Source organism: Gracilinanus agilis, chromosome 6, assembly GCF_016433145.1.
Source record: "Gracilinanus agilis isolate LMUSP501 chromosome 6, AgileGrace, whole genome shotgun sequence".
In the NCBI taxonomy this organism is placed as follows: Eukaryota; Metazoa; Chordata; class Mammalia; order Didelphimorphia; family Didelphidae; genus Gracilinanus; species Gracilinanus agilis.
The window spans coordinates 117,382,046-117,407,574 of record NC_058135.1 but is presented as its reverse complement, the minus strand read 5'-3'; the positions used below and the strand labels follow the sequence as shown (position 1 = coordinate 117,407,574).

General features: G+C 36.4%; 1 protein-coding gene across 1 annotated transcript in view; it reads right to left on the bottom strand.

Moving 5' to 3' along the window:
- Positions 1–25,529, bottom strand: part of DCHS2 (dachsous cadherin-related 2) — a 352,313-nt gene that overhangs the window by 41,957 nt on the left and 284,827 nt on the right. Inside the window, exons 11-13 of the mRNA XM_044680745.1 lie at positions 22,292–22,426; positions 21,726–21,935; positions 18,100–18,957 (exon numbers count right to left, since the gene is read on the bottom strand). Of these exons, the coding sequence (XP_044536680.1) occupies positions 18,100–18,957; positions 21,726–21,935; positions 22,292–22,426 (1,203 nt within the window). The remainder of the gene's footprint in view (positions 1–18,099; positions 18,958–21,725; positions 21,936–22,291; positions 22,427–25,529) is intronic.

The window sequence follows — 25,529 nt, the reverse complement described above, 5'->3', positions numbered from 1 at the left end:
CTATTCCTGCTTTTATAAACGAGGAAATGGAAGTTTAGGTGAATTGACTCACCCATGTACACAGTCAATATCTGAGCTGGGACTAGAGTCACATCCTCTGACTCCCTGCCTGATACTCTCTGCTATCCTTTACTGGAAGGAGAGCAATCCAATATGGCTTGTTCATATTAGGGACAAACAAATAGTCACTGAGAATTTTTCTTCACAATCTCTAGGTAAAAATAACAGATTTCATGGATTTAAAATAGTCTAAATTAGAAGATACCAAAAGCAAAGAAGAGTCTTGTTTTTCATGATAAAAAGTAAAAGAAAGGGGGCCACTGGGTAGCTCGGTGGATTGAGAGCCAAGCCTAGAGATGAGAGGTCCTAGGTTCAAATCTGACCTCAGACACTTCCCAGCTGTGTGACCCTGGGCAAGTCACTTGACCCCCATTGCCCATCCTTACCACTCTTCTGCCTTGGAGCCAATACACAGTATTGACTCCAAGATGGAAGGTAAGGGTTTAAAAAAAAATAAACTAAGAGAAAAAAAAAAACAAATAACTATAGACATAAAAAAATAAGAGCTTTGAGGGAAAATTCAAAGAAAACCAACTTTTTTGTCCGCCTTCCAAATGAAAAAATAATTGACTTTGATTATGTCCAGTGGATATGGGGGAATGATATAAAGGATGAAAAGTAGATCTGTAGCTCTACTGAGGACGGAACAATAGAAAGAATCTTAAACTGAGGACTGAAAGATCTGTTATTTTCTTTTTTTTTTTACACCCTTAACTTCTGTGTATTGGCTCCTTGGTGGAAGAGTGGTAAGGGTGAGCAATGGGGGTCAAGTGACTTGCCCAGGGTCACACAGCTGGGAAGCGTCTGAGGCCAGATTTGAACCCAGGACCTCCAGTCTCTAAGCCTGGCTCTCAATCCACTGAGCTACGCAGCTGCCCATCTGTTGTTTTCTGATAGTAAAGGCTGGCATAAAATTGAAAGAGTAACCAAGAATAATCTCCAAGTTCCATAAGGACAGACTCTGACATCTTAGATAAATTTTGTATCAACTCCAATGCCTATCACTAAGTTCTGTACCCAATAGACACTTAATGTTTGCTGACTTGAACTTTTGGTTTTCAAATTTATTTTGCTCATGGAACTGTATTTTCTGCCTGTGAGGAATTCAGGTACATTGAATATTATTTAAGATAGTAAAAAAAAATTAGTTTGGAAACAAAAAGTCTTCCAGACTCATTGCCCAGGCCTTGGAATATCCACCTCTCCTTCCCCTCTCCCATCCCCTCATTTCTTTTTCATTAGGACAAACATTAGAGAAAGTGGTCTTATGGCTTGAGGAAAAAGCTACTGTTGTGATTTGGCCCAACAATGCCAAGTTGGGAAGAGCAGGCAGCAGACTGCAGTTAGGGATGGAAACTAAGGAATGTGGAAATGTTGGGGTTTATGGTGAGTTTTATGGTACAACTAAAACAACTCAAGGTACATCCATCCTTTGAAAAATCATTAATTTATTATCAGGAATGGTTTTAATATAGATGTGCTTGACAGTAGTTGGACAAATTTGGAAAATTTCTAAAAGATCCTTTGAGTTGTAGGATAAATATTCCTTTTCTATACATTTAAAAAAATTTTACTCTTGCTGCTTATTTATAATTTCTACTGAAGTCTCACTGCACAGCAAGGTAGATACTGACAACCAACACCTTGCTCATATGAACACCAACAAACAATACATTAAATCTACATAACACTTAGCAAATCCATGCTATTGTAGGTATTCAACATTTTCATTTCTGAAATTTTATAGGTTTCATTTGTAAATAAAATATTGTATTAATGGAGTTTATTGCATTTAATTTCCTTGTATGAATGCTTTTTCCTCTGTTTTTACCAAAGGAAAGGAAGAAATAAATTTAAGAGTTTACAACCATTTGCAGCAGCAGTGAAAATATCAGCAGAAAACCACAGCTATGCAACTATCAAATAATATTACGTGTTTGTGAAAATCAATAGTCATGGAAAGAGTTAGGTATAGTAATTGTAAACAGTCATGAAACACAGTGCTATGCATGTGTAAATGATTCTTCAGTCACTTACAACCTTTCTTTTTTTGTTTCTAAATTACCCTGACACTTCCTTCTTGAAGACTGGCTATAAAGAAACTTTGATTTTCAACATTTTGTTGACTAGAGTCCTCATTTTCACCCCTCTATCCCACTTAAACTCTCAATATCTTTCAACTTTTTTAAAGAGGAACATTCTTTCTTCCCCTCACCCCACCATCTTTCCATCATTCAAAAATCATTGAACATATGTTACTTTAACTTTCCCCCCCAAAACACCCCTGGAATGAGACAAAGCATGGAAAATATATGCTCAAAAGGAATAATTTCCAAAACTTACAAACAAATGAAAACCATGTTATAATGAAATAGATATGTCATCTTGAACATGGCATCGGTGGCTGATATGAACACCTAAAGAGCTAATAGAGGAAGCTTCACACCCTGAGTGAAGGAGAGTGTTGGATTTTAGTCAGAAGCCCTGGGCTCAAGCGTTGACTCTGATATATAATAATATTTGCTAATAATATCAGAGTTAATACTGGGATAGTGATCACAGGCAAGTTACTTATCCCACTGGATACTTAGTTTGCTCACTAATAAAATACTTATACACCTTTCTCCCTATAATGATTATAATTATCTTGTAAGCTTTAAACACTAAGCAAAAGTAAGCTATTTAATAGAATTGAATACCACTGCATTGTAAGAAATAACGAACAGATTCTTTTTAAAAAACATGAAAAGACCTACATGAAATTATGAAGAGTGAAACAAGTAGAGCCAAGAAAATACTATAGAAAGCAATAGAAATATTATTTAAAGAATGACTTATGTATGGTCACCACTGGAGAAAGAACTGATAAATAGAAATAAGCAAGACATAGTTTTATGTGTACATTCCTGGAAATTTGGAATTATACCCAAAGGGTTTTAAAACATTGCATGCCCTGTGATCCAGCAATACCATTCCTAGGTTTCTGCCCCAAAGAGATGATAAAAAAATGACTGTACAAAAATATTCATAGCTGTGCTTTTGTGGTGGCAAAAAACTGGAAAAAGAGGGAGTGTCCATCGACTGGGAAATGGCTGAACAAACTGGTATCTGATGGTGATGGAATACTATTATGCTGAAAGGACTGATAATGACCTGCTTGATTTCAAGATGAACTGAAAAGACCTCCATGAACTGATGCGGAGCAAACTGAGCAGAATCAGGAGAACATTGTACACAGAAAGTGAAGCATCGTGGAACGATCAAATGTAATCAACTTTGCTACTAGTAGCAATGCAATGATACAGGACAACCCTGAGGGACTTACAAGAAAGAACGCTATCCACGTCCAGAGAAGGAATGGTTGAGAATGGAAACACAGAAGAAAAACATATGAGTTATCACTTATTTATATGGTTATAGGATTTGGGGTTTTGGTTTTAAAAGATTACTCTATTACAGAAATGAATAATATGGAAATAGGTACAAGTGATAACACATATATAACCCAGTGCAATTGCTTACCAGCAGGGAGAGAGACAATAAGAATCATGAAACCTTAGAAAAATATTTTTAAATAAATAAATTTTAAAAAAAAGAAAAAATATATACATGCTTCCTTTTATCATATGATGCCTTCTCTAATAAAGGAAGGAGGGAATTACCTGGGCATTTTAATGTAACAAACTACTTAATTAATAAAAAAAAAGTAAGCTATCGTTATTTAGCTATAGGGAACCTGAGGTCTAAGTGTTTTTCAAAATATGATCTATGCAAGACAATCTATTGGGTAAGGGAAGGAAATTATATTCCTATTTATGTTTATTTTTATCTAGGAAAAAGAAAAAATTAAGCTTTAATAATATTTAGTATAGTGATTGGAGTCAATTTCCTCATTCAGTCTATAATATCAGATGGTCAATTCTCAAATAAGGTAATTCCAAAATGAAAACAGGTTGGGGAAGCACTAACACTGTGCTAAAGAAATGCTTTCCAAATATTAGTTCATTTGATCCTCACAACAACCCTTCAAGGTAAGTGCTATTATCCCCACTTTACCGTTGAGGAACCTGAGGTAAACAGAAATTAAATAACTAGTAAGTACTTGTCTGAGACTGAATTTGAATTCAGATCTTCCTGACTCCAGGGCTAGATAGAGCCTTTATCCATTGCCTCACCTAGCTGCCCTTTAGAGTCTGAGGCCTGAAGTCAGGGAGACTCTTAGACACTTACCAGCTGGGTGCATATGTATATTGGGGTACATCTTCAAAAAACAAAGCTTAATTTATAGAGATACACAGTCAAAAAGTTTTGAGATCTTTGGTTTAGAAGATATCCCAAAGGAAGCTGATATACATTTGATGAATAGACATAAAACTGAAGGGCAATATTAATTTCACTTTCTGTACAATACAATAGATCTATCTAGAAAATCAGCTTCCTGAGGACAAGGTGCATTTATTTTCTTTATATCCGCAATCCAGGATAAACTTACTGTGAAAATTCAACTGAATTGGAATTCAGACAATCTTTCTCTGAGGCTTATTTCCTATACAATCTTGGCCAAATTATTTGATCTGACTAAGCTTTACTGGCAATAAATGTCTCATCTGTAAGATGAAGGAACTGAACAAGATGGCCTTAGGGTTCCTTCCATCTCTAAATCCTATAATCTTAAAGTAGGCATCATTTTAAGTGTAAATGCTCAGGATGTTATAAAATTTCACCCAAAATCTGTGTTAGCCTTTCTATTCACCATCTAAAACTCCACTCACCATATTCACCATTTAAACATATAAATGAAACTCAACTCTTCTCAATGAACTTCCAAGGAAGTTTTGAAGAATTTGGTTCTATGGAATTTCAGGAATTCTAACTTGGGTTTTTTAAACACACACAAATATGAAATTGGCTCATGACTTTACAATCTACAAGACATCTTCCTTTTACATTTTGTTAAATCCATATGAGTCTTTATTCTACTCTGGTTATTGTGTTCTTCATGCCATTCCCCACAGTGAAAGGTATATACACTTTACACATACTATACCTTACAATTTCACATCCAGTGAAAGGTGTGAAACTGTAAGGCTCACAGCATTCTAGATCTCAAGCTAAAAGGAATTTAGTCTATCTAGTTTGTCCTCCTTTTTTTTCCTTAAGGCAATAAATCCATAAAGATATAATAATTTGTCTAAGGTCACACAGGTCATAAAAATCAGATACTGAATTTGAACCAAGGACTTCTGAATTTTGACTCAGAATTATTTACACTATATCACCATTCTAGGCTGGGAATATAATGATGCACACAAAAGAAAAAAGAAAAAGCTCCAATTCATTGTTAGATTGTAGCTGACAAGTTGTCCTTCTTCTTTTGCTTGAAGACCTCCAAAGACTGGAAACCCAGTATCCCCTAGGGTAGCCCATTCCATGTTTTGGACAGATCTAAGTATTAGGAAATTTTTGCTGATATCAATCCTGAATTTGCCTCTTTTCAACTCTGTATATCATTATAGGTTCTAACCTCTGGGACCAGACACAAACTGAGTCTGAGATAAATTACCGGTTTTCTTGTCCTAATTATTCTTTTAGGATAAATATTTCCAATTTCATCCTCTCATCCTCAAATGACATGGATTCAAGGCCCTTTTCTAAGCAATACTTAGTTTCTTCCCTCATAACCTTATCTACTGCCTCAGTTTGAGCAGTTTTCACTAAAGAAATCTCTCCAGATTTTATTGCTCACTTAACCTGAGCTCAGAAACTCTAAGTGCTAGAGTGGTTAAAGTATTGGACCAGGAGTCTGGAAGACTCCCCTTCCTGAGTTCTAATCTGGCCTCAGGCAATTCCTAGCTGTGTAACCCTGGGAAAGGCACTTAATGTCCATTTTTCTAGCCTTACGGCTCTTCTGCCTTGGAACCAAATATATAGCATTGATTCTAAGGCAGAAGGTAAGGGCTAAAAAAATATTTAGCATATGTCTCTTTAATGCTCTCAACTTTGATTTTAAATAGAACATAATGGAATCAGCCCATCATCCATGAAGAGGATCATGGGAAAACCTCAATATTGATAAGGCATCTCTCTTTCATTTTGAACCAGTGTAGGACAACCTTCATGAGAGTAATTAATCATTCTGGTGAACAGTCTTCCTTGTTGTATGTTCCTTGTGATGTTAATGATCAGAGGATCATTGAACATAGTTTTTTCTAAGGATACAATTACAAGGAATAGTGTATGATCTTAACATGCATGAAATGCTCCTTGGACTATTGTGGGACAGCCTCTAAGGATGAGTTTTGCCAAGCTGGGTCAAACATATTTGTATTTCTTTAATTAATAACAAATGCAGAAGAATTTATTATGCTCTATATATTCTGGCCAGATAAGTAACTGTTAAGATAGGAAAAACATTCACAGTCTGCTTGTTGTTCTCTCATCTTTTTGTTCAGGATTCCTTAAATTTGTGTGGAAATCAATCTTATAATTGACTTGGAATGGTGACAATATAAGAATATGCAGCAATAGTTGTTGCTGTCACTGTCTTCTTTTTTGGTTAGTCATTATTGGAGTCAGGAAGATGTGAGTTCAAACTGCTTCCTCTTACTAGCTATATGACCACAGTTTCTTCAACTGTAAAATGGGAATAGCAATACCTGGAGTATCTAACATGTTGTAAAGAATCAACTAAGAGAATGAGCAATCGTTGCAAACATTAACACACTGTATAAATGTGAAATCATTATTAATATTATTATTTTTATTATCTTCCTTTCTCATCTTTTTCAAAGGAATTCAGATAAAAAGTATTCTGGAGTCACATTGCTTTTCTACATTTGTTTTATACAAAGTAAAGTATAAGATGCCTTATTAAACAGGCACTAAAGTAATTACTTTTTACTGGAAGGAGCTTTAGAGTTATCCAGCCTAACTCTGATTGTCATCTAACCCACTTATCCTTGGGAATTTAATTAGGACTATTGTACAACATGTTGTTGTTCAGTCATTTCCCTTAACCTGTACCTCAGTTTAACCTGTACCTCAGTTTAACCTGTACCTCAGTTTTCCCAACTGTAAAATGCAGGTAATAACACACAATACACAAAAGGGTGTTGTGAAGATCAAAGGAGATAATATTTATAAAGTGCCTAGAACATATTAGGGACTTAATATTAGATGGTTATTTCCTAAATGGCATTTCCAAGGACAAAATCAAATCAGTTTCTGTTATTGAACCATTTGACAGTACCAAGGACTTTGTCACATGAACTTTCTTTTCTGGGTCTTCACGAGATCTGATTCTAACCCTTGCAGAAGCAGTGGCCAGGCTGAATGTCCTCAGGGGTTGCTTTCTAGGAGGATAGTTGTAGGAACTGAGTGTGGGTTCACAGTCCTGGGCTGACTCCATAAGAGTGTAAAGGAAGATGGTGACCCAGGTGGTAGTGGTAATAGTAGTGGTTTGACTTCCTTGAGTTATACTGCTGCCTATCTTTTTCTCAGTGTGCCCCCACTTCTCAGGATAGATTTGCCTGTCTTCTATAAGACAGATAATGGGGATAGTCAGTCCTTTCCCTGTGAGAATCATATCCCCCAGTGACGGTTGTGAGAGTTGGGCCAGTGAGGAGTGGGGGGGGTGCCATCACCGCTGGATTTCCTATGATTACTCTAGTATATTGATGGCCAGCAATTGTTGCTGATGGTAAACGAGGAAGTTGGGTCCCTTCTCCATAGTGATTTCTCCCTTTAATTATGACTTGAAGCAGTTTCAGTGGCCTTAGGGATACTGTCATTCCCAAGACTCTTGGATTCGGAGACAGTCTATCTCTACCAGAATCTGAGAGTGGGATGAAAGTCACAATGGTGGCAGTGGCTTGATTTACCTGACACACACACACTGCTTCCTATCTCTTCCTAAGGGTGCCTTACTATTTCAATTCAAATCCTGCCTCAGACATACAATAGCTTTATGACTATGGAATAAGGCATTTATTTTTTCAGCATTCTCAGCTCACAGAGAAGTCAGAAGAAATGATACAAAGACATTAAATGTCCCTTTGATGTAAATTGTCAGACATGGTAGACACTAGCACAGAACCGCCCATCAGAGCATGCCTATATCAAAGAAGATGCTGTGCTCTATGAGCAAAGCAGAATCACAGTAGTTCAAAAGAAATGATAGAGCCACAAAACTGGAGACATCTCCATTCCAAATGTTCACATGGGCTATTTGTGCTCAACCTGTGGTAGAGCCTTCCAAGTTCTTAATGGTCTGATTAGCCACAATTGGACGTGCTACATCCCAACATAGTGATGTTGTTTTGGCCCTTTTTGAGTATGAAGGACAAAAACTCTTCTTCTATTCTGTAGGATGATAAATTATAGAAAGTAAAAAAAAATTGTATTAGTAAATGAGGTTTTGATGGAATTTCTAGAATGTTTTCTACATTAATAAAATCACAGATCTAGAACCATAACCCATTTCTCCATTTCTCCCTAATATAGTCAATTTAAAGTAATATATCTATAAAATATACATATATATGTGTGTATATATATATATATATTATAGCAATGAGAAAAAAGATAGCTCTAAATAATGCTTGAAAGCAGGAGAAAACATTGTGGCATATAGATAACTGAAAACTACTATCCTGAGATTTCCTGGAATGTCAAACAAAAAGACAAATTAGGGTTGTATCTAATTTTCATGACACTGAAGGTCATTCAATCTAACAACTCCATGTTGCAGAGAGATCTGGAAATGTTAAGAGGATTGCCTGAAGTACGTAGTTAGTTACAATGAGGACACCAAAAAAAAAAAAAAGAAAAAAAAAAAAAAGAATTCTCTCAGCTAGAAATTTCAATTTCTTTCCATCACACCAAGATACTTCTCTTGAAAATAGAACTAAATATTATGCCTTTGGGAAGAGAAAGACAACAGAGGGATTGAAAATTTGTTCTTTTAAAAGTCTCTTAAGGCTAAAATACTCTTTATAAGTCAAAGTAAAGGATGTGTTGGCAATTGCTAACAGTGTATCAGATAGATTTTGGTTATTTGGACTCAATGGAAACATTATTCATTGGACTAATGAAAACAGATATCAATTTAGTGATATTAATGCATATTAATAAAAATAGATATCAATTTAGCCAACAATTTCATGAGGATGCTTGTCTCACATTCCTGGATCTTACTGTCCTAAATGATGAGCTGGCTAAGAAATTTAATTCAAATATAGGGGCAATTTTATGTTAAATGGCATGGGTCTTAGACTAGTATGTGGCCCTTTAATATAAGAATAAGATAAACTAAAGAGTGTGTCCTAGCTAAAGGTTTCTAAATTTTTGTGGATAATCTACTGATTTTACAGAATCTATAATGATAGGGAACTGGACACCTGGGAAATTATGTTCATTCATTTTCTTAGCTTTGGAATCAAGATTCTTCCATTTGAGTGAATAATAGATTGTCTATTTATGTTAAGGCACATATTAGGTCTTATACTTTGATGAACTGGATTCAAGGGCAATGTTCTTGAATTTACAAAAGTCCTAGATTGTATCACAACAAAATACAAAATTTATTCCAGGATATCTTTAAACAACTATGTTCTACCAGGGTAAAATGCTGTACAGAAGTTAGAGATGAGTGCTACTCTACTACAAGCTTTGAAATAACCAACAGAACAAAGGTGACTGATATGACCAAAAGTTATGTGGTTAAGTGGATTTATCCATAAATGGCAGCACATAACCCCCCCCCCTCCCCAATTGAATATCTATTTTATAGTTTGCTTAATTTTTTTTAGATTTTGCTGATTAGAGTGCCCTCATGTGTCTCTACACTGTAATACCATTTTGGGCAACATGGTGGAAGTGGAAAAACCAGAAGACCAGTATCCAGGAGACCTGAAATCTGGAACATCTAGGTTCTAATATCATCTGTGTCATGTTGGACAAGTCACTTAATATCTATATGTTTCAATTTCCTCAAATGTAAAAGGAGAGAATTGGATTAGATAACTGCTAAGGTTCTCTCTTTAAGACCCAAATCTAAATAGGTCTAGTCTATATAATCTTTCAAAGAATACAGATATATGAAATATTGATAGACATTTGAAAGGATAATTAACTAGTCAACTCTCAGTTTGTAAACTGAAGAGCAATTGCTGACCTATACTGACAAAGGAAATTTTTTCACTGAGTTCCCAAAACCAATGAAATCACAGATTTGAAAAATAATCACAAAAAATCAATAAATAAGATACTTTGTAAGGACATTTTTTACACATTCTCCCTTATTCCGAGGTTTGATACCTGCAGATGCATGGTTTGTTAAGTCACATGGTCTGACATGTCTAGCCTCAAAATTCAAAAGCAGATAAAAAAAAGCCAAGGTATATAGATTTTAATAAATAAAGGGATAAACAAAAGTTGGTTGGGGATCCAAGTTACTTAACATATTACATACTCATAAAAAGTAAAATGATTTGTCATTAAAACCTAAGTGTGGTACAAAGAGATCTTGGGTTGGAACATCAGAGGACATCTAGTCTCAATTCTTCCTTTTACAGATAAGGAAACTGAAGTCTAGGGAAGTCACATGATTTTCCCATGGTAGTTAAATGTCAGAGATGAAATTTGAACCCAGGTCCATTAAAGCCAGAGATCTTTCCACTGTACATGGTACAAGTCATAACTACTCTTTCTGTGGTACTTCATCTCCATATCCTCCCACAAATACTCCATAGGGATTTCCTACCCAATATGAGAGACCTCTTTCTAGATCTCTAAACCTTGTATGGATACCAATGAAATCGGTGTTACCCTTCACTCTCATGGTATGACAAGCCCACCTATATTTGTGGCACTTCAATACAAAAATAGACTGAAATTTCTCTATTTTCTCTAACATTTCACCAATTCTCCTTTATTCTCAGATATTCCATGACCCACAGGGTTCCCACATCAGTATTTATTTTTTAAATTCATTTACTTTAAAATTTTATTTCAAATCCAGAAGTGCTCTATGACCAAATTAGTTTCAGCAATATTGATGAAAGGTACTTGATTTAACACAGTAAATGAATTAAAATACTGGCATCCATAATGTCGTTTTGTCAAAGGATCCAACTGCTTTCTCTTGTTGTTGTTCAGTTATTTTTTCAGCCATATCCAACTCTTCATGAGCCCATTTAGGGCTTTCTTGACAAAAACCTGCAGTGGTTTGCCACTTCCTTCTCCAATTCATTTTACAGATGAGATAACTGGGGCATTGGAGTTAAATGACTTGTCCAAGGTCATATAGCTAGTAAGTGTCTGAGACCGGATTTGAACTTGGGAAGATGAGACTTCCTCACTCCAGGCCCAGCCCTCTATCAACTATACAACCTAGTATCTCTAATTGCTTTCTAGTAAAGCCACGTTAAGCAGTTTTTAACATATTTCAGGCTTCTGTTTTTTCTCTAATTTCTTTACTTCTGTGATTCTGTAATCTCACTGATATGGATATATTTCTATCAGTACAGATAGCAATTCATCCACCATGCCACCATGCCCTCTCAATTTTTGAGATTTTTGTCTATTTACTTCTCCATGTCTTCCATAAAGGATCTATCCATTATGCTGAAGGTCTTTCTATGGATAACTGTTCCATGGACACTGGAACCCATCTCCTTTTCTGACCATCAATGTCCTGGAGGGTGACTTTGCCCTTCTTGGTGCATATCATTACTAGCTATCATTGTGAATATTATCCAGTCTCTGTCTGTTATTTGACCTACAATTTTGAATCTTCTGAGATTTTAGCATTTGATGATTTGTGGTCATATTGCAGGAATATTTGTATTTGTATTAAAAAGTTCAGGTTTTGTGACAGAGAGGAGTTTTGGGTCCTCAAGAGGTGGTGGGGAATTTCCCCAAAGTAATTTAGCCTGTTCTCTTCCTTGTATTCAAATGTAAGATAAGCACTTTGGCCATTTGCAATTCCTGTCCCAAAATATATGGACTGATGGACTAACTCAATGAAGTCTCTATCCAATATCATGTCATAATATTGACAATAAGCATTCTTCTTCTACTCTGTTTTTCCTTTGTAGACCAGCAGAATGATCTATTTGGAGAATCTACAGATTGAACTGAGGGGATTCTATAATATTCTGGAACAAATACAATGTAGTGTGTAAACCTGTTCATCCTGGAAGATTACTTCAGCCCTAGAATTTCTACCTTGAACTACCATCTGCCCTCTGGAAACTCTCCTTCTGATTGGTTGTATCTTCGCAGAATTTTCCATTTAAGAAATGTGTCCAGATCAACCATCTCTCCATTTGTCACCAGGCTGCACCTTTCCAGGCTTCTCCATCATGCTGTTGTCAGGGTATTTTCACTGCCTTCCGTTGGGAGTCAGAAAGACTTGAGTTCATTCTCCATTATATCTGAATGGCATGAGCATAGCCAACCATCTCCACTTTTCAGTGCCCAAAACAGGTTCTAAGATTCTAAGTGACTAATAAATAACTGCTCTGCTCCAGTGGAGGAAGTTTTCATACTGTGAATTCTCTATGCCTATGAAATCACAGGTCAAGACCAGCTTCCCCCTACCCTCCACCTCCAAAAAATAATAAATCTCTAAGAAACTTTAAAATTAGGTAACCATGGCATAGATTTCCTTTCAATGAATGTAGATGGTTCAGTTCCCTTCACAATTTTATATTTTTGAGTATGCTTTTTTTAATACTATTTTATTTTTCTCTAATTATATGTAAAAACAATTTTAACATTTTTTTTAAATTTTGAGTTCCAAATTCTCTCCCTTCCTCCCAGCCTTTTCCCCTCACTCCTGTCCTTCCCCTCTCCCCCTCCACCATTCCTAAGATGGTAAACAATCTGTTATAGATTCTACATATGTGATCATTTAAAACATTTTTCCACATTGGCCATTTTGTGGAAGAGATATTTGAGTATATTTCTTGACTTGCAGCACATTGATTCCCAAAGTGTTAAGACCAAATGGGATATATCAACTCTCAATGATTCTGAACAAAGATCACTAGGAATATGAACTAGAAAATCTGTACATTTCATACCTTTTCCTTATTTTCTTTTTGGAAATATAAAGCAGTTCAAATAAGAGAAAAAGAATTATGGGAAACCATGATCATCCATAAAGTCAGCTGGATTATTATTATTCCTATAAGATTTGAAAGTATTTCACAAAATGTGAGTAAATCCCAACAAACTGAGGTCACTAATCAAGATAACACCTTTAAAAATGGCAGCCAACATTTAAAAATCAGGACTGTTTTTGTGATTCATTATACTAGTGTTAAAATAAGTTCTAGCATACACTGAAAGCCAAAGCTATATCCCAAAATGATCAACGATTCTCCAGCTTTTTGGAACTAAGGAAATTTTCAAGGAAAAAATATCTGATAAAAATTATGTGATAAGATCTGGCAGCTAATTCTGGCTATGTGTGCCAACTACAGCTTGGCCAGTTTGAAGTGTCAGTCAATATTTTATGAAGCTTACCACTCCCTCTTTCACTGGGCTCTAGGAAATACTGTCAACCCAGATGCAGGTTAGTTATAACCCATCAAATTCAATAGCCTTCTCAGCTATCACTCTTCTTCACTTCTCATTTTTCTCTTTCCTCTATATTTCGAAGCTTTTAGCTGGCTTTTACCTCTCAACTTAGACTTTAATGCCCTTTGCATATGTCATATTTATGCTTCAAGGAGACATTCCAGGCCACTGCTTCGTAAGCTTTGTAATATATACCTACATCCACATTTATGGATGCCATATGCTTGTATCACTTCCAGAACTATTTCGAAGTTTCCTTACGTGTAAAATTTAATAAAAAGAATTTGGGGAGTGTTTTATTTTTTCAGGGGAAAAAAGGGAAAAGGAGAACTATCAAATTCAGTGGAATTCAGTAGTTCTGAATGTAAGTGGACTGAAGAGGTCAGTTCTCGCCAGGGTCAGGGTCAGTAGCAGTAGATAACAGCAGTGAAAGCTTTTACTCCAATTACCCATCAACCTTCCTGCCTTCATCTTAGAGTGAAGGGACCACCTCCAGATGTAAGAAGGTAATTTGGTCTTAACTGTCTTCAATCCTTAACATTGAATCTGCAACCAGATTGCTCTTAACTGTACTGATTAATCCCAACTGTGACGGCTAAAAGAAGATGGGGAATGGGGAGGCCAGGGAGAGTACAGATTGGTTGTGACGTTGCCTGAATGATAGAAAATGAGTTGAAATCAAACCTACCAGTAATATACTCATTTAAAGGTCTAGTGTTTAGGGCTCTAACTTGTCATATGTAGGCAGGTCGCAGAGATACTTAATAGTAATATTACTGGCTTACTAGTAATGAGAACAAGAGTTTACTAATTCACAGATTTGGAATCAGAGGGGACTTAGTAACCATCTATGCTTCACATATACTTGAAAAAGTACTGCCACTATAATATCCCCAATAAATGGTCACCCAATCGCTGCTTCAAGACTACCAAGAAAGGAAAAGCCATAGCTTCTCTATAGAAACTATGAATGAGCTAAGAGCCAAGAATAGAATAAAAAAGCTACATGTACATAAACTCAACAAATAAATAATATTGAACTAAAACACCCAAATAAGTCTGGTATTCTGATTTTTCTAGAGAAATGGAGGAGGATCCGCTCCTCTCCTCACCACCAGAAATTATAGAAAGGTTCTCCTTAAGGAGATCATTTGGAATGAAATATTGATCCATGAATATTTTGAAGCCAAGTAGTAGAAAAACTGAACAACACGGCCCTTCAGATTGCAAAAAAGTTAGAATCTACAGGATACCTTCAAAGACATAGGAAGTTGGCAAGAATTACACACAGAAGCCAGTTTCCCTTTAAAAGCTAACAGACAACAAATCTCCATACTATAATGCAAATCCTAAAATACCATTGAGAATTCAGCAAATAAACTATATTGGAAATGGAACATCATTGCAGACAGTAGTATTTACTAAAATTTCCCTGAGATGAAACTGATTTTAAAAAAATTAACGAGCAATATTTTAATACATATCACATACCAAACACTCATAATTCCCAGACTACATGGAATTATAATTTTTTTTTCAAGAAAACTTTTCAAAATACAGACACCTGGCAGAAGAAATTTAACTCATGTGGGAACAGGACAAAGTACATGTAGTGATTTCTGCCATTCTATACGCCACTAGAATTGTAAGAAAGATGGTTTCAGTGAGTCTATAAAAGATGACCTTACAACCCAATCCTCTTTTTTTAATAATGTTTTCTTAAAACCCTTAACTTCTGTGTGTTGGCTCCTAGGTGGAAGAGTGGTAAGGGTGGACAATGGGGGTCAAGTGACTTGCCCAGGGTCACACAGCTTGGAAGTGTCTGAGGCCGGATTTGAACCTAGGACCTCCCGTCTCTAGGCCTGACTCTCAATCCACTGAGCTACACAGCTCCATCCCCCATCCTCTTTTTGCCATTCAGTCATTTCAGTAATGTCCAATTCTTCATGACCCTTTTAATGTTTTCTTGACAAAGATATGTCCTCCAGTTCATTTTACAGATGAAGAAACTACAGGTTAATTGACTTGACCAAGGTCACATAACTAATAAGGATCTGATGCCAGATTTGAACTCAGAAGATGACTCTTCCTGACTACAGACATGGCTCTTTCTAATCTTTTTACTCATTTACAAAAAAAGCCATCATTTTATTCACCTGCACAAAAGTCCGTAGAACATTCAGCTTAAAGGAATAAAAAGAACATAGAGATTTGTCCTCATCTGTGTTCATCTGAACGCCACCAAAAAGATGAGAAAAATGCTTTCAGTGTGTCTACAAATGACAAGCTTATATCTCACTTGGTTCATTCAATTAGAAAAATTGGGTATTTTACCAACCTGAGAAATACTATATCAAATGTCAAACATTAAAGAAAGATAGTAGAATAGCAATTTTTCCTGGGGCCATAAAGATGAGAAGAATGAAAGCATAACAGCCACTGCATTATCAAGGATAGAGACTGGACAAAGTTATGATTGAGACAGAATACTACTGTGTCATAAGAAATAACAAACAGGTTCATTTTGGAAAAAGACGGAAAGCTTTCCATGAAATTATTAAGAATGAAATGAGGAGAGCCAAGAAAACATTACATATAGCAACACAAATATCATTTGAAGAATAGCTCGGGGATGTCTATCGCTAGAAAAAGAACTGATTAAATAGAAATAATTAAGACACCGTTCTATATATACATGTATCTTTTTGTCAAATGATACCTTTCATGACTGGGGGAAGAGAGGGACGGAGTTAACTGGGTATTTAAATGTAAGAAACAGACAAATAATGTTAAAAGGGAATGAATGAATAAGTAATTAATAGGATAGGAGCTAGTCCTGTAATTTTTTCAATATAGGGAACTCCTGGATGAGTTAAAACCAGAAATGGCTGGCTGGCTTCCCAGATTACTTTTACCATGTACTGGCTGTGGGACTCTGGACAAGTCTCTTGGTGCCCAAAAACTTGTCTAGTGACAAGATCTTATGATCTCACCCAAATCCTTACAGGCTGAAATCACCCACTCTCCTTCCCCATGGAGATATCTTGTAATATCTGGAACCTCAGGGGAAAGGTTATATATCCCTTGTTTCATAGCCTTAACACAGTGCCTGATATAAAATAAATGCTTGTTGCTTGCTCGCTCAATTCACTAATAACTGAAGAGAAAGCCTCTCGTGAAAATGTCATGTTTTTCTAATATGTCATACAAGTTGATAGGGAAAGAATAGGCTAGCCATCATGGTTACTAAGAGTACTTAGAGTCACCATCCATCTGAGCTTAGTACTTGGAGCGTGGGACCTCAACAGCAACAGCCAGCAAAGATATCCAGGCATCCAGTGAACAGCTAGCCAGAAATTGACAGCTGCTAAAGTTTCATAGTAAAACAAATACCAAATTAAAGGTAAGCACATTCTCTTTAACTTTGGGGATGGTTCTGAGCAATTCATCATTTAGGCAAAACAATGTTACCAGGGGCAGAGAGGACCCTGGAGAAGATTTTAGAAATGGAAGAGAAAAAGAAATTTGGAACATAGAAATTCAAAATTAGGCTTCGTAGGTATATTTAATTTAACTCAACAAACGTTTATGTAAAAGGCATTGTACTAATTTTTAGAGAGACACGAGATTATTCTAAACAACAGCCACTTTAGAGATGAGTAGAGCCAATCAGGAAAGCTCACTGAAGGGACCTGGGGTCATCTTTGTTGTGAAAACAGGGCAGCAGGGTTTTGTTGATTTGGGAAAGGAAGGGTGTGTGTGTTTGTGTTCGTGTGTGTGTGTGTGTGTGTTCGTGTGTGTGTTCTGGCTGGAGTGCAGGTATGTATTTCATATGTGTAGAGAGGAAACACTTTTTTTAGTTAATAATTATATTCAATTATTTAACCGCTTAAAGTTTTAGAGAATAACTTGGGGAAAAGTTTTAGAGAATAACTTGGGGAAAATTAAAAGGCTAAATGACTATCTGGAGTCACTTTCCAGTAAGTCAGAGCATTTACTTAGACCCACATCTTTCTGACTCAGAGGAAGGCTCTCTATCCACTCTACCACATAGCCTTCGTAAAGCAAGGGGATGTATTTAGAGCATTATAGTGAAGAGGGTAGGCTTAGCAGTAATAACTTTCAAGGATATGCTTAATTTTCTCTTTTAGCTTCTGAAATTCAAGAAATAGCTGGAAGTTAAAAAAGCTAGCCTAAATGTGTGAATTTCTTTAGCTGACTCAAGATTTTTGTGTGACATTTCAAATTTGGTTTCTTTATATCTAAATGAAAAAAAAACTGACATTTTGCTTCTTGCTTTGCTAGAAATAAACTTATGGATCAAGTCCTAGTATAAATAAAAGCAAGAACTTAGCAATGAACCCACAAGATGGACCCACTTGTGCAACACATGCATTTAAGCAGTTTATTAATAAATGCTGAGCACATAAAAAAATAAAACCATATACTCACCAGCTTCACAGTTTTCGGTTATAGTGGACGTATATAACTGATGACTAAAGGAAAATCTTACATCTTTTTCCTGCATATGGATGACCAAAAGACCAATGGTTTTCCTGGGGGGGATGCCCTGGTCCATAGCCTTTACTTGTAGCCAGACAGGGAAATGTTCTGAGGACAAGTGCTTTTGAAGACGAACCTCTCCTGAATGTTCATCAATATGGAACACTGACTGGGTCTCGACAAAACTAAAAACAACAGCTCCATTGAGTCCCAGGTCTGAGTCATAGCCAATCACTGTGGCAATAGTCTGGTTCACAGACATTTGTGGAGAGACAAAAACATCTAAAGGGTTCTGTCCAAAGACAGGAATGTTGTCATTGACATCATCTATATTTACAGTCACATCAACAGTGGTTCTCCTTGGACTTTGGACATTGCGGTCACTGGCCACAACCCTAAACACATACAGGGACCTGGTCTCCCGGTCAAGGCTTTGGGCAAGTTTCAAAGTGCCGGCCGTTCTGTCAATGGTAAAGACACCCAGAACATCATCGGTTAGAAAGTATTCCACCTGCCCATTCAGGCCAATGTCTTCATCCACTGCAGAGAGCTCTAAGATCACTGACCCCGTTGCAAGGTCTTCTTCCACCCAGGTGTGGTAGTGGGATGTTGGGAAGGTTGGGGCATGGTCATTATCATCCAAGACAGTCACTTTTATCTCACCTATGAAGCTTCTAGGTGGGTTACCCAGATCAGAGCACTCAATAATGAGGGTGAAATTGCTAATGTGCTCCCTGTCTAGGCTACCAGTTGTTGAGAGTTCTCCTGAAGTTTCATGAATGGTGAAATGTTGTTCAGTATTTCCTCCTATAAAAGCAAAAGGAATGCAAAGATGAGAGCATAGCAAAGGATGAAAACCCTAAGCAAAGATGATTTTCATAACCTGCTGATCAAAATAAAAAGCAATTACTAATAATCCACTTACTTAGAAAATTCATTATTTTGTCATTTAATTAGTAAATGCTGCAGGCTAGTGTTTTACTACACATTTTTTTTTCTCCTTTCATACTGAAAATATGAGCGATAAGGAACAGGGTTAGTATATACCTCAAGTTATAAAATCATTATTTTAACAGTTGAGCATCACATGAAATGGTTTGTTTCCAAATCAGTATAGATTTTAATTTAACTTTACTATTGCAATAAGTGATACTTTGCCCTCGTTGGGAACAAAAGTAAAGAATTAATAAAAATAAGTAAATAGTCCTTACCTTGCCTTCCCTTCAGTATTTTCTAATTCGAATAATTCCCTGGGAGCAAGTTAGGGAAAAATTAAGACAGAACTTCTGTCTTGGTCTGAACCTATGATTAACTAGGGTAGGGAAATCATGGTATGCAAAGTGTCACTGATGCAAACTAGTAATCCATCTGCAATTTATAGTCTTAGAAACTTGTATGGGTCCTGAGAGATTCAGTGATTTTTGCTCAGTGTCAAAGAGCTTGTTTGTTTGCCAAGCAGGATTTGAATTCAGTTTATCCTTTCTCCATGGCTCTCCTTTAATCAACTGTACCACGCTGATTCTCCAAGGTAAGACACCAAGGCATAAAGTTTGTGGATAAGATTTAAAAAAAAAATAAACTTGCATATTAGTTAGGAAAAGGTAGTTAACTGGACTTACTGTCCACATTCTGAAAGAGTGGTAGTGGGGAAGAAGTATCAAGTGAAAAGGTATGGAACACAAAGCCAAGAGACATATTAGAAATAGTCGATTGCAGTGGCACTAGTGAGAACAAGGCCAGATGAAGGAATTGGAGAATTAAGGGAATACAGAATTTGTGGGGAGGTGGTACCTTATTTCAAAGATAGGCACCATCTGCCAAGTCTATACTCTTGGGAGAGTTGAGAATCAAAGGGATATCCTTAATATTCAAGTCACTTGATCTAAGGTTTAAGAAATCTAGGTCAATGAGTAAGTGGATAATTGCAGGCAGTATTTAAAATGTGAGAGACAAAAATTTTGTAAGTTAAATAGAGGGGAAATGTTTTAAAGATAATCTCCCCTAATTGATGTTCTTATTATCCATTGTTAAATAATACAAGATACCTCCTGAGCAAAAGTAAGAGGTGAGATGTTACAAAAGAGGTCATAGAATCACAGATTTATGGTAGGAAAGGATATTAGACAGCAAAATATCCAGTGTGCTCACTTTAAAGATGAGAATGTTAATTGACTTGCCCAAGGACACACTAATGAGTAAGTGGCTGAGCTAGAATTTGACCTCATGCCCTTTAATTCCAAACTCACCACTCCTTCCACTGAACCAAGGCTATAAAAAATGTCAATAATCCCATTAGAATTATGGAGATTGTCTTATTTTATGAGGGTATCTTATAACAATAATAAAGAAGACAATTAGGACTTGGAGCTATCAGTAAAATCTGTAATTAAAAAGAAGAAAAAAGAGGAATATTCAAATGCAAGAGGCAGAACAGAATGCTCAGTCCTACCCCCAACTATGTATATGAGCTGGGAAACTGTAGCTTCTCTGGACCTCAACTGTTTCCATTGTAAAATAAGAGGCTGGGAGCAGAATATCTTTAGGGTCTCTTCCATCTCTAATACTGAACAGAAATCTATAGAAGTCTATGGAAAATGATGAGTTGGAACCTAGAAATAAATTTTAAGAAAGTGAGTGGTTTTTATTACTAAAAATTTGGCTCATTCACAAATTTTCTATCAGGCAGATAATTGCCGATTATAGGCACTCCTCCTATTAATCATTCTCAAACCCAACTTTGAGATATATTACTATAATGCCTTTTCTTACCCAAAAGGGTCTATAGTACTTTCAAGATACTAAGTAAAGCAAGAATTACAATGAAAAGAAATAGCATTGGGAAGCTCACAAATGTTATCTATTGCTAACTCCACATTAATTCAATCAGAGACCCTTATTTCAATCCCAAAGGTGGCAAAACGAATAGAGCCCTGGGCCAGCAATCAGGAAGTCCTAAATTCAATTCTGATCTCAGATATTTAATAGAGGTGTGACCCTAGATAAGTAACTCAACTTCTTTTTGCATCTTCTTCACAAATAGGATAATAATTGTTAAAAGTGTTGCAAAGTTATCTGGCATAATGTAGGTGTTCCACAGATGCTAGTTCTCTTCCTTCCTAAAGGCCAAAATCATTTTAAAGATAACAATTCTTTAAAACTATAGCATGTGGGTAATGGCTGTACAGGTCTGTAGAGAAGACAGGGGTAACATATTGGTTGCCAATTCTAGGAATCCATCTTCTGGGTTCCTTCTTGAGGAAGACTCAAACCAATGAAATTTTTATCACTCAATAAAACAAAAGACCATCAAAAAGACAAAAACCTAGAAAAAATTAGTATCCATTAGTATCTTAATTAAAGGTGAATTAGTTAAAATTCTTAGAAAAGTTGGAGACCAATTTCAAAGTTGGATGGGGAAAAAATGTTAAAACCTTAAAGAACTAAAACCAGAATGTGATGGAAATCATTTTGTGACAATCCCACATAGACGTTCTCCTATAGACACCATAAAGAATCATTATAAGTCACTGGGACTGGTTCCATGTTGGGGGACACTGCAGAAGCCCACCACTTACCAATTATATGATACTGCAAAGCTCCATTGTTGCCATTATCCATGTCCACAGCTAAAACAGTATAGATGACCTCTGGTTCTTGATTCTCTAAAACCTGGATTTCAGGATTGGGTATAATAAAAGTGGGAGCATGGTCATTTTCATCTCTCACCCTGCAGAGGACAGTAGTGGTGCTGGATAATGGGGGGACTCCTTGGTCTTTCACCAGTACTAGCAGGAGACAGAAAGAAGGAAGTTTCACATTAGTGAGATGTGGATTTTAACTGAATCTCCCCCATGCCCTTGACAAACTAATGGAAAAAATAGAAGCAAGAGGTTAGACAACCCTTGTCAGGACTTATTGATGAAAGTGTCCAACCTTGATTGTCCTTGAACAATACTTGATGGTTAGCCAAAGGACATGCTAAGTAATTCTGAGTCATTCAACAGCTGACTTAAGATAAGTTAAGCCTAAAAAGGGTGGGAGAAGGGGACAAAAAACAAAACAAAACAAAACAAAAAAAAAAAAAACTACTGGATTAGACAACCATTCCTGACTACATATTCGGGGAATGTAGACATATTACCTCTAAGGGTGAAGATCTCCTGAGTCTCTCTGTCCAGTGTTGCTGCAGTTACCACCTCTCCAGTGCTTGAATTGATCTTGAAAAGCCCAGATATGGCAGTTGGCATGATTTCAAATTGCAGTTGGGAGTTGATTCCTTAAAGAATAATTTTGTTGGTTTGGTTTAAGGAAGAAAGAAAAAAAAGAGAGAGAGAGAGAAAACCACATAAATTATCTCTTTGGAATTCATTAGTCTGTTTTCCCATCCTCTGTTCCATGTTCATTTTCAAGAAGATGAGTGCTGAAGAGAAAACAAACAAGAATTCTAGGCAACCTTTAAATAAGGTGAGAAAACTGTTACTGTGGATCTCGCCAAAGAAAAGCCTCATGGGATAATATATTTGGTTTTTCAAAAGCCTCCTGAGATTTTCCCACAGCGAATGTTTCAGATTTTTTCCTTCTCATAAAAAACGTCTTATGAGTTTGTGCTCTACAGCTTATTCCTAATTACTTCATGGAACACCCCTGATTGTGATTTAATGAGACAATAGGAACCTTGCTGCTGGGGAAACCATGATTCTTCATGCTGCTCCTGAACTTAGGTGTGTGCACTCAGTAACAGAACCCTGTTTCCTCTCAAGAATCAGGAAATCAGGAGGTTTGCATATGGCGCCACTAATATGTGTTCGTGTGTGTGTGTGTGTGTGTGTGTGTGCGCGTGCATGTGCATGCACTCGCATATACACTCAATCTGCTTAGTCTTATATAGAGTGAGAATCTGGTTCCACAGCCTTATCCATTACTGATCCAAAATAATTTTTCCCATATTTTTTTGTGGTTTCAGTACTCCCCTGAGAGGCGTATATCGTCATTTCCATCACTGGTTATAGAGTAAGATCATTCACACCATTAACTTTAATGAATTTAATCCTACATTATACACAAAGGGTAGCAGGCATTCGTCTCATACCATTGCATGAGTTTTATTTGAAGCTTGCACACGTTCCATTCAATCACTTTCCTGTGTTCCCTTCCTTACAAACAATCAGCTTTTAAGTGTGACCCAAGACTCAGGGGATGCACCTGGAACTGATGTTAGACCTTAATCAAAGACTGGAAGAACTTGGGAGTGAGGGGAAGGAAGGGGTACACCTTCACGATAAAATTTTAATTGTAAATCTCCTCCTCATCTGTGGTAAAAATCATCTCTATTTAATAAATCATATTCTAATTTTTAAAAATATTTTCCCCTGGTTCCATGATTCATGTTGTCTCCCTCCCCTCATCCTCCCCCCCCCACCCTGACAAGCTGACAAGCAGTTCCACTGGGTTATACGTGGATCATTGTTCAAAACCTATTTCCATGTTATTCATATTTGTGATAGAGTGATCTTTTAAAACCCCAACCCCCAATCACATACTCGTATAAACAAGTGAAAGGTCATATGCTTTTATTCAATAAATCATATTCTAAAATAAAGCTTGAGTCTCTTTGTTGCCATTGTCTTGAGTTGGAAAGTATCAGTTTTAGTCTCAGATTTGTCATTATGTAGGCTCAGACTTTAGAGAAAAAGTGGAAATCGTACGTCACCTAGAGTTTACATATACACTTGTATACATATATAGTTATTACCTTGGAGAGACATTATTCATAATAAAATAAGAATAAGAATATATTACATTTCTATAATAGTGTTTAAAATTGCATTGCATATCTCATTTTCAAAACAGCCATGTGAAATAAGAAATATAAGAAAAATGACCACAGCATAATGTAATCAAAAAGGAGCTGGTTTTTTAGAGTCAGAAGATCTGGGTTCAAGTTCTCACTCTGGTATTTACTTAATTGTGTTACCTTAAGTCCAAGGCACTTAGGATCATAAATTTAGAACCAAAGTGGTCTAATGTCCTCTTTTTTTTTTTCAGATGAGTTCACTGAGGTTCAGAAAGGTTAAAGGTATAAGAAATAAATGTCAGCCAATAAACATTTATTAAGCACTAAATTGTGTTGGGCATTGTGCTAAGTGCTGGCTATACAAACACAAGAATGAAAAACAATCCTTCCCTTCAAGTATCTGACAATCTAATAGGGAGAAGACAAAATACAAAAGGAAGCTAAAAAGGGATGGGTTGGGGGAAAGGTACCCAATGTGGTGGCATGTATTCGATTCATGATGAAGAAATCCAAAAGAAGGCAGGCAGGCAGGAGATGAGGTGGTGGCTGGTCTGGGCAGCACCCTCCTTAAATGGAGGTTTGGGGAGAAGTGCTTTGCTCTGCCCTCTGAACAGATTAGAATTCTTAATTTCATTATTTTCATTTTGTGGAATAGTAAAATGAAGCTCAACTAAGTGATTTGCCCAAAGTACATGATTAGTAGGTGGCAAAGAATGAACTCAAACTAGGGTTTTCTGTCTCTGAGATCACTCCACTATGGACTCTCTACAAAGTACTGAGACGATCTCAAAAGAAAGATGCCATAGAAACACAAAGTTTGCTCATTCGTTCAAATTCTGGTAACATCTTCCATTTCATTTATTGGCGCTGGTGCTGCTGGCAACCGTGGAAGGAGTACTGAGAGCTGACATTCACAGAACATATCATCCATTACAAAGGGCTTCACACAAATGACCCCACTTGTTCCTCACAAGAATTCTGAGAGGCAGATACTCTGGAGAAACTGGAGCTGAAAGCAACTGTGACTAATGCATGATTTCATAGCTATTGACAGACCTGGGACTTGAACTTGGGATTTCTTCTGACTCCAAGACTTATGCTTTTTTCCTTGACATGAATAAGAAATAATTTAACCAAATATAAAATAAAAAAAGAATTTAAAAGGAAAAAAACATTTTTCATTTCACCATTTGAAACTATCATTACTTTTTTTTTCTGAGGTAGGAGGGGAGAAGCGAAGAAGGGGGCAGAGTGGGAGTTCTAGACTATTAATTCAGTAGCATAAGAAAATACCAATGAAGAAACTTTTTACAGATGATATTTTTGATTTTTTCATATCATCTTAATTTCTCACTATACCTCCCCCCTACACACTTGCACACGTACATACACGCGCGCTTGTGCGCACACACACACACACACACACACACACACACACACACACACGGTAAACCCTTAAAAACAAAGAATCAAAAAGAGGAAAAAACAGTTCATCAGAACTAACAAATCCAGCCAAACTAATATAAACCAAGTCTGGCATTATATACATAGCAGTTGTTTTTTGTTGTTGTTGTTGTTGTTTTTA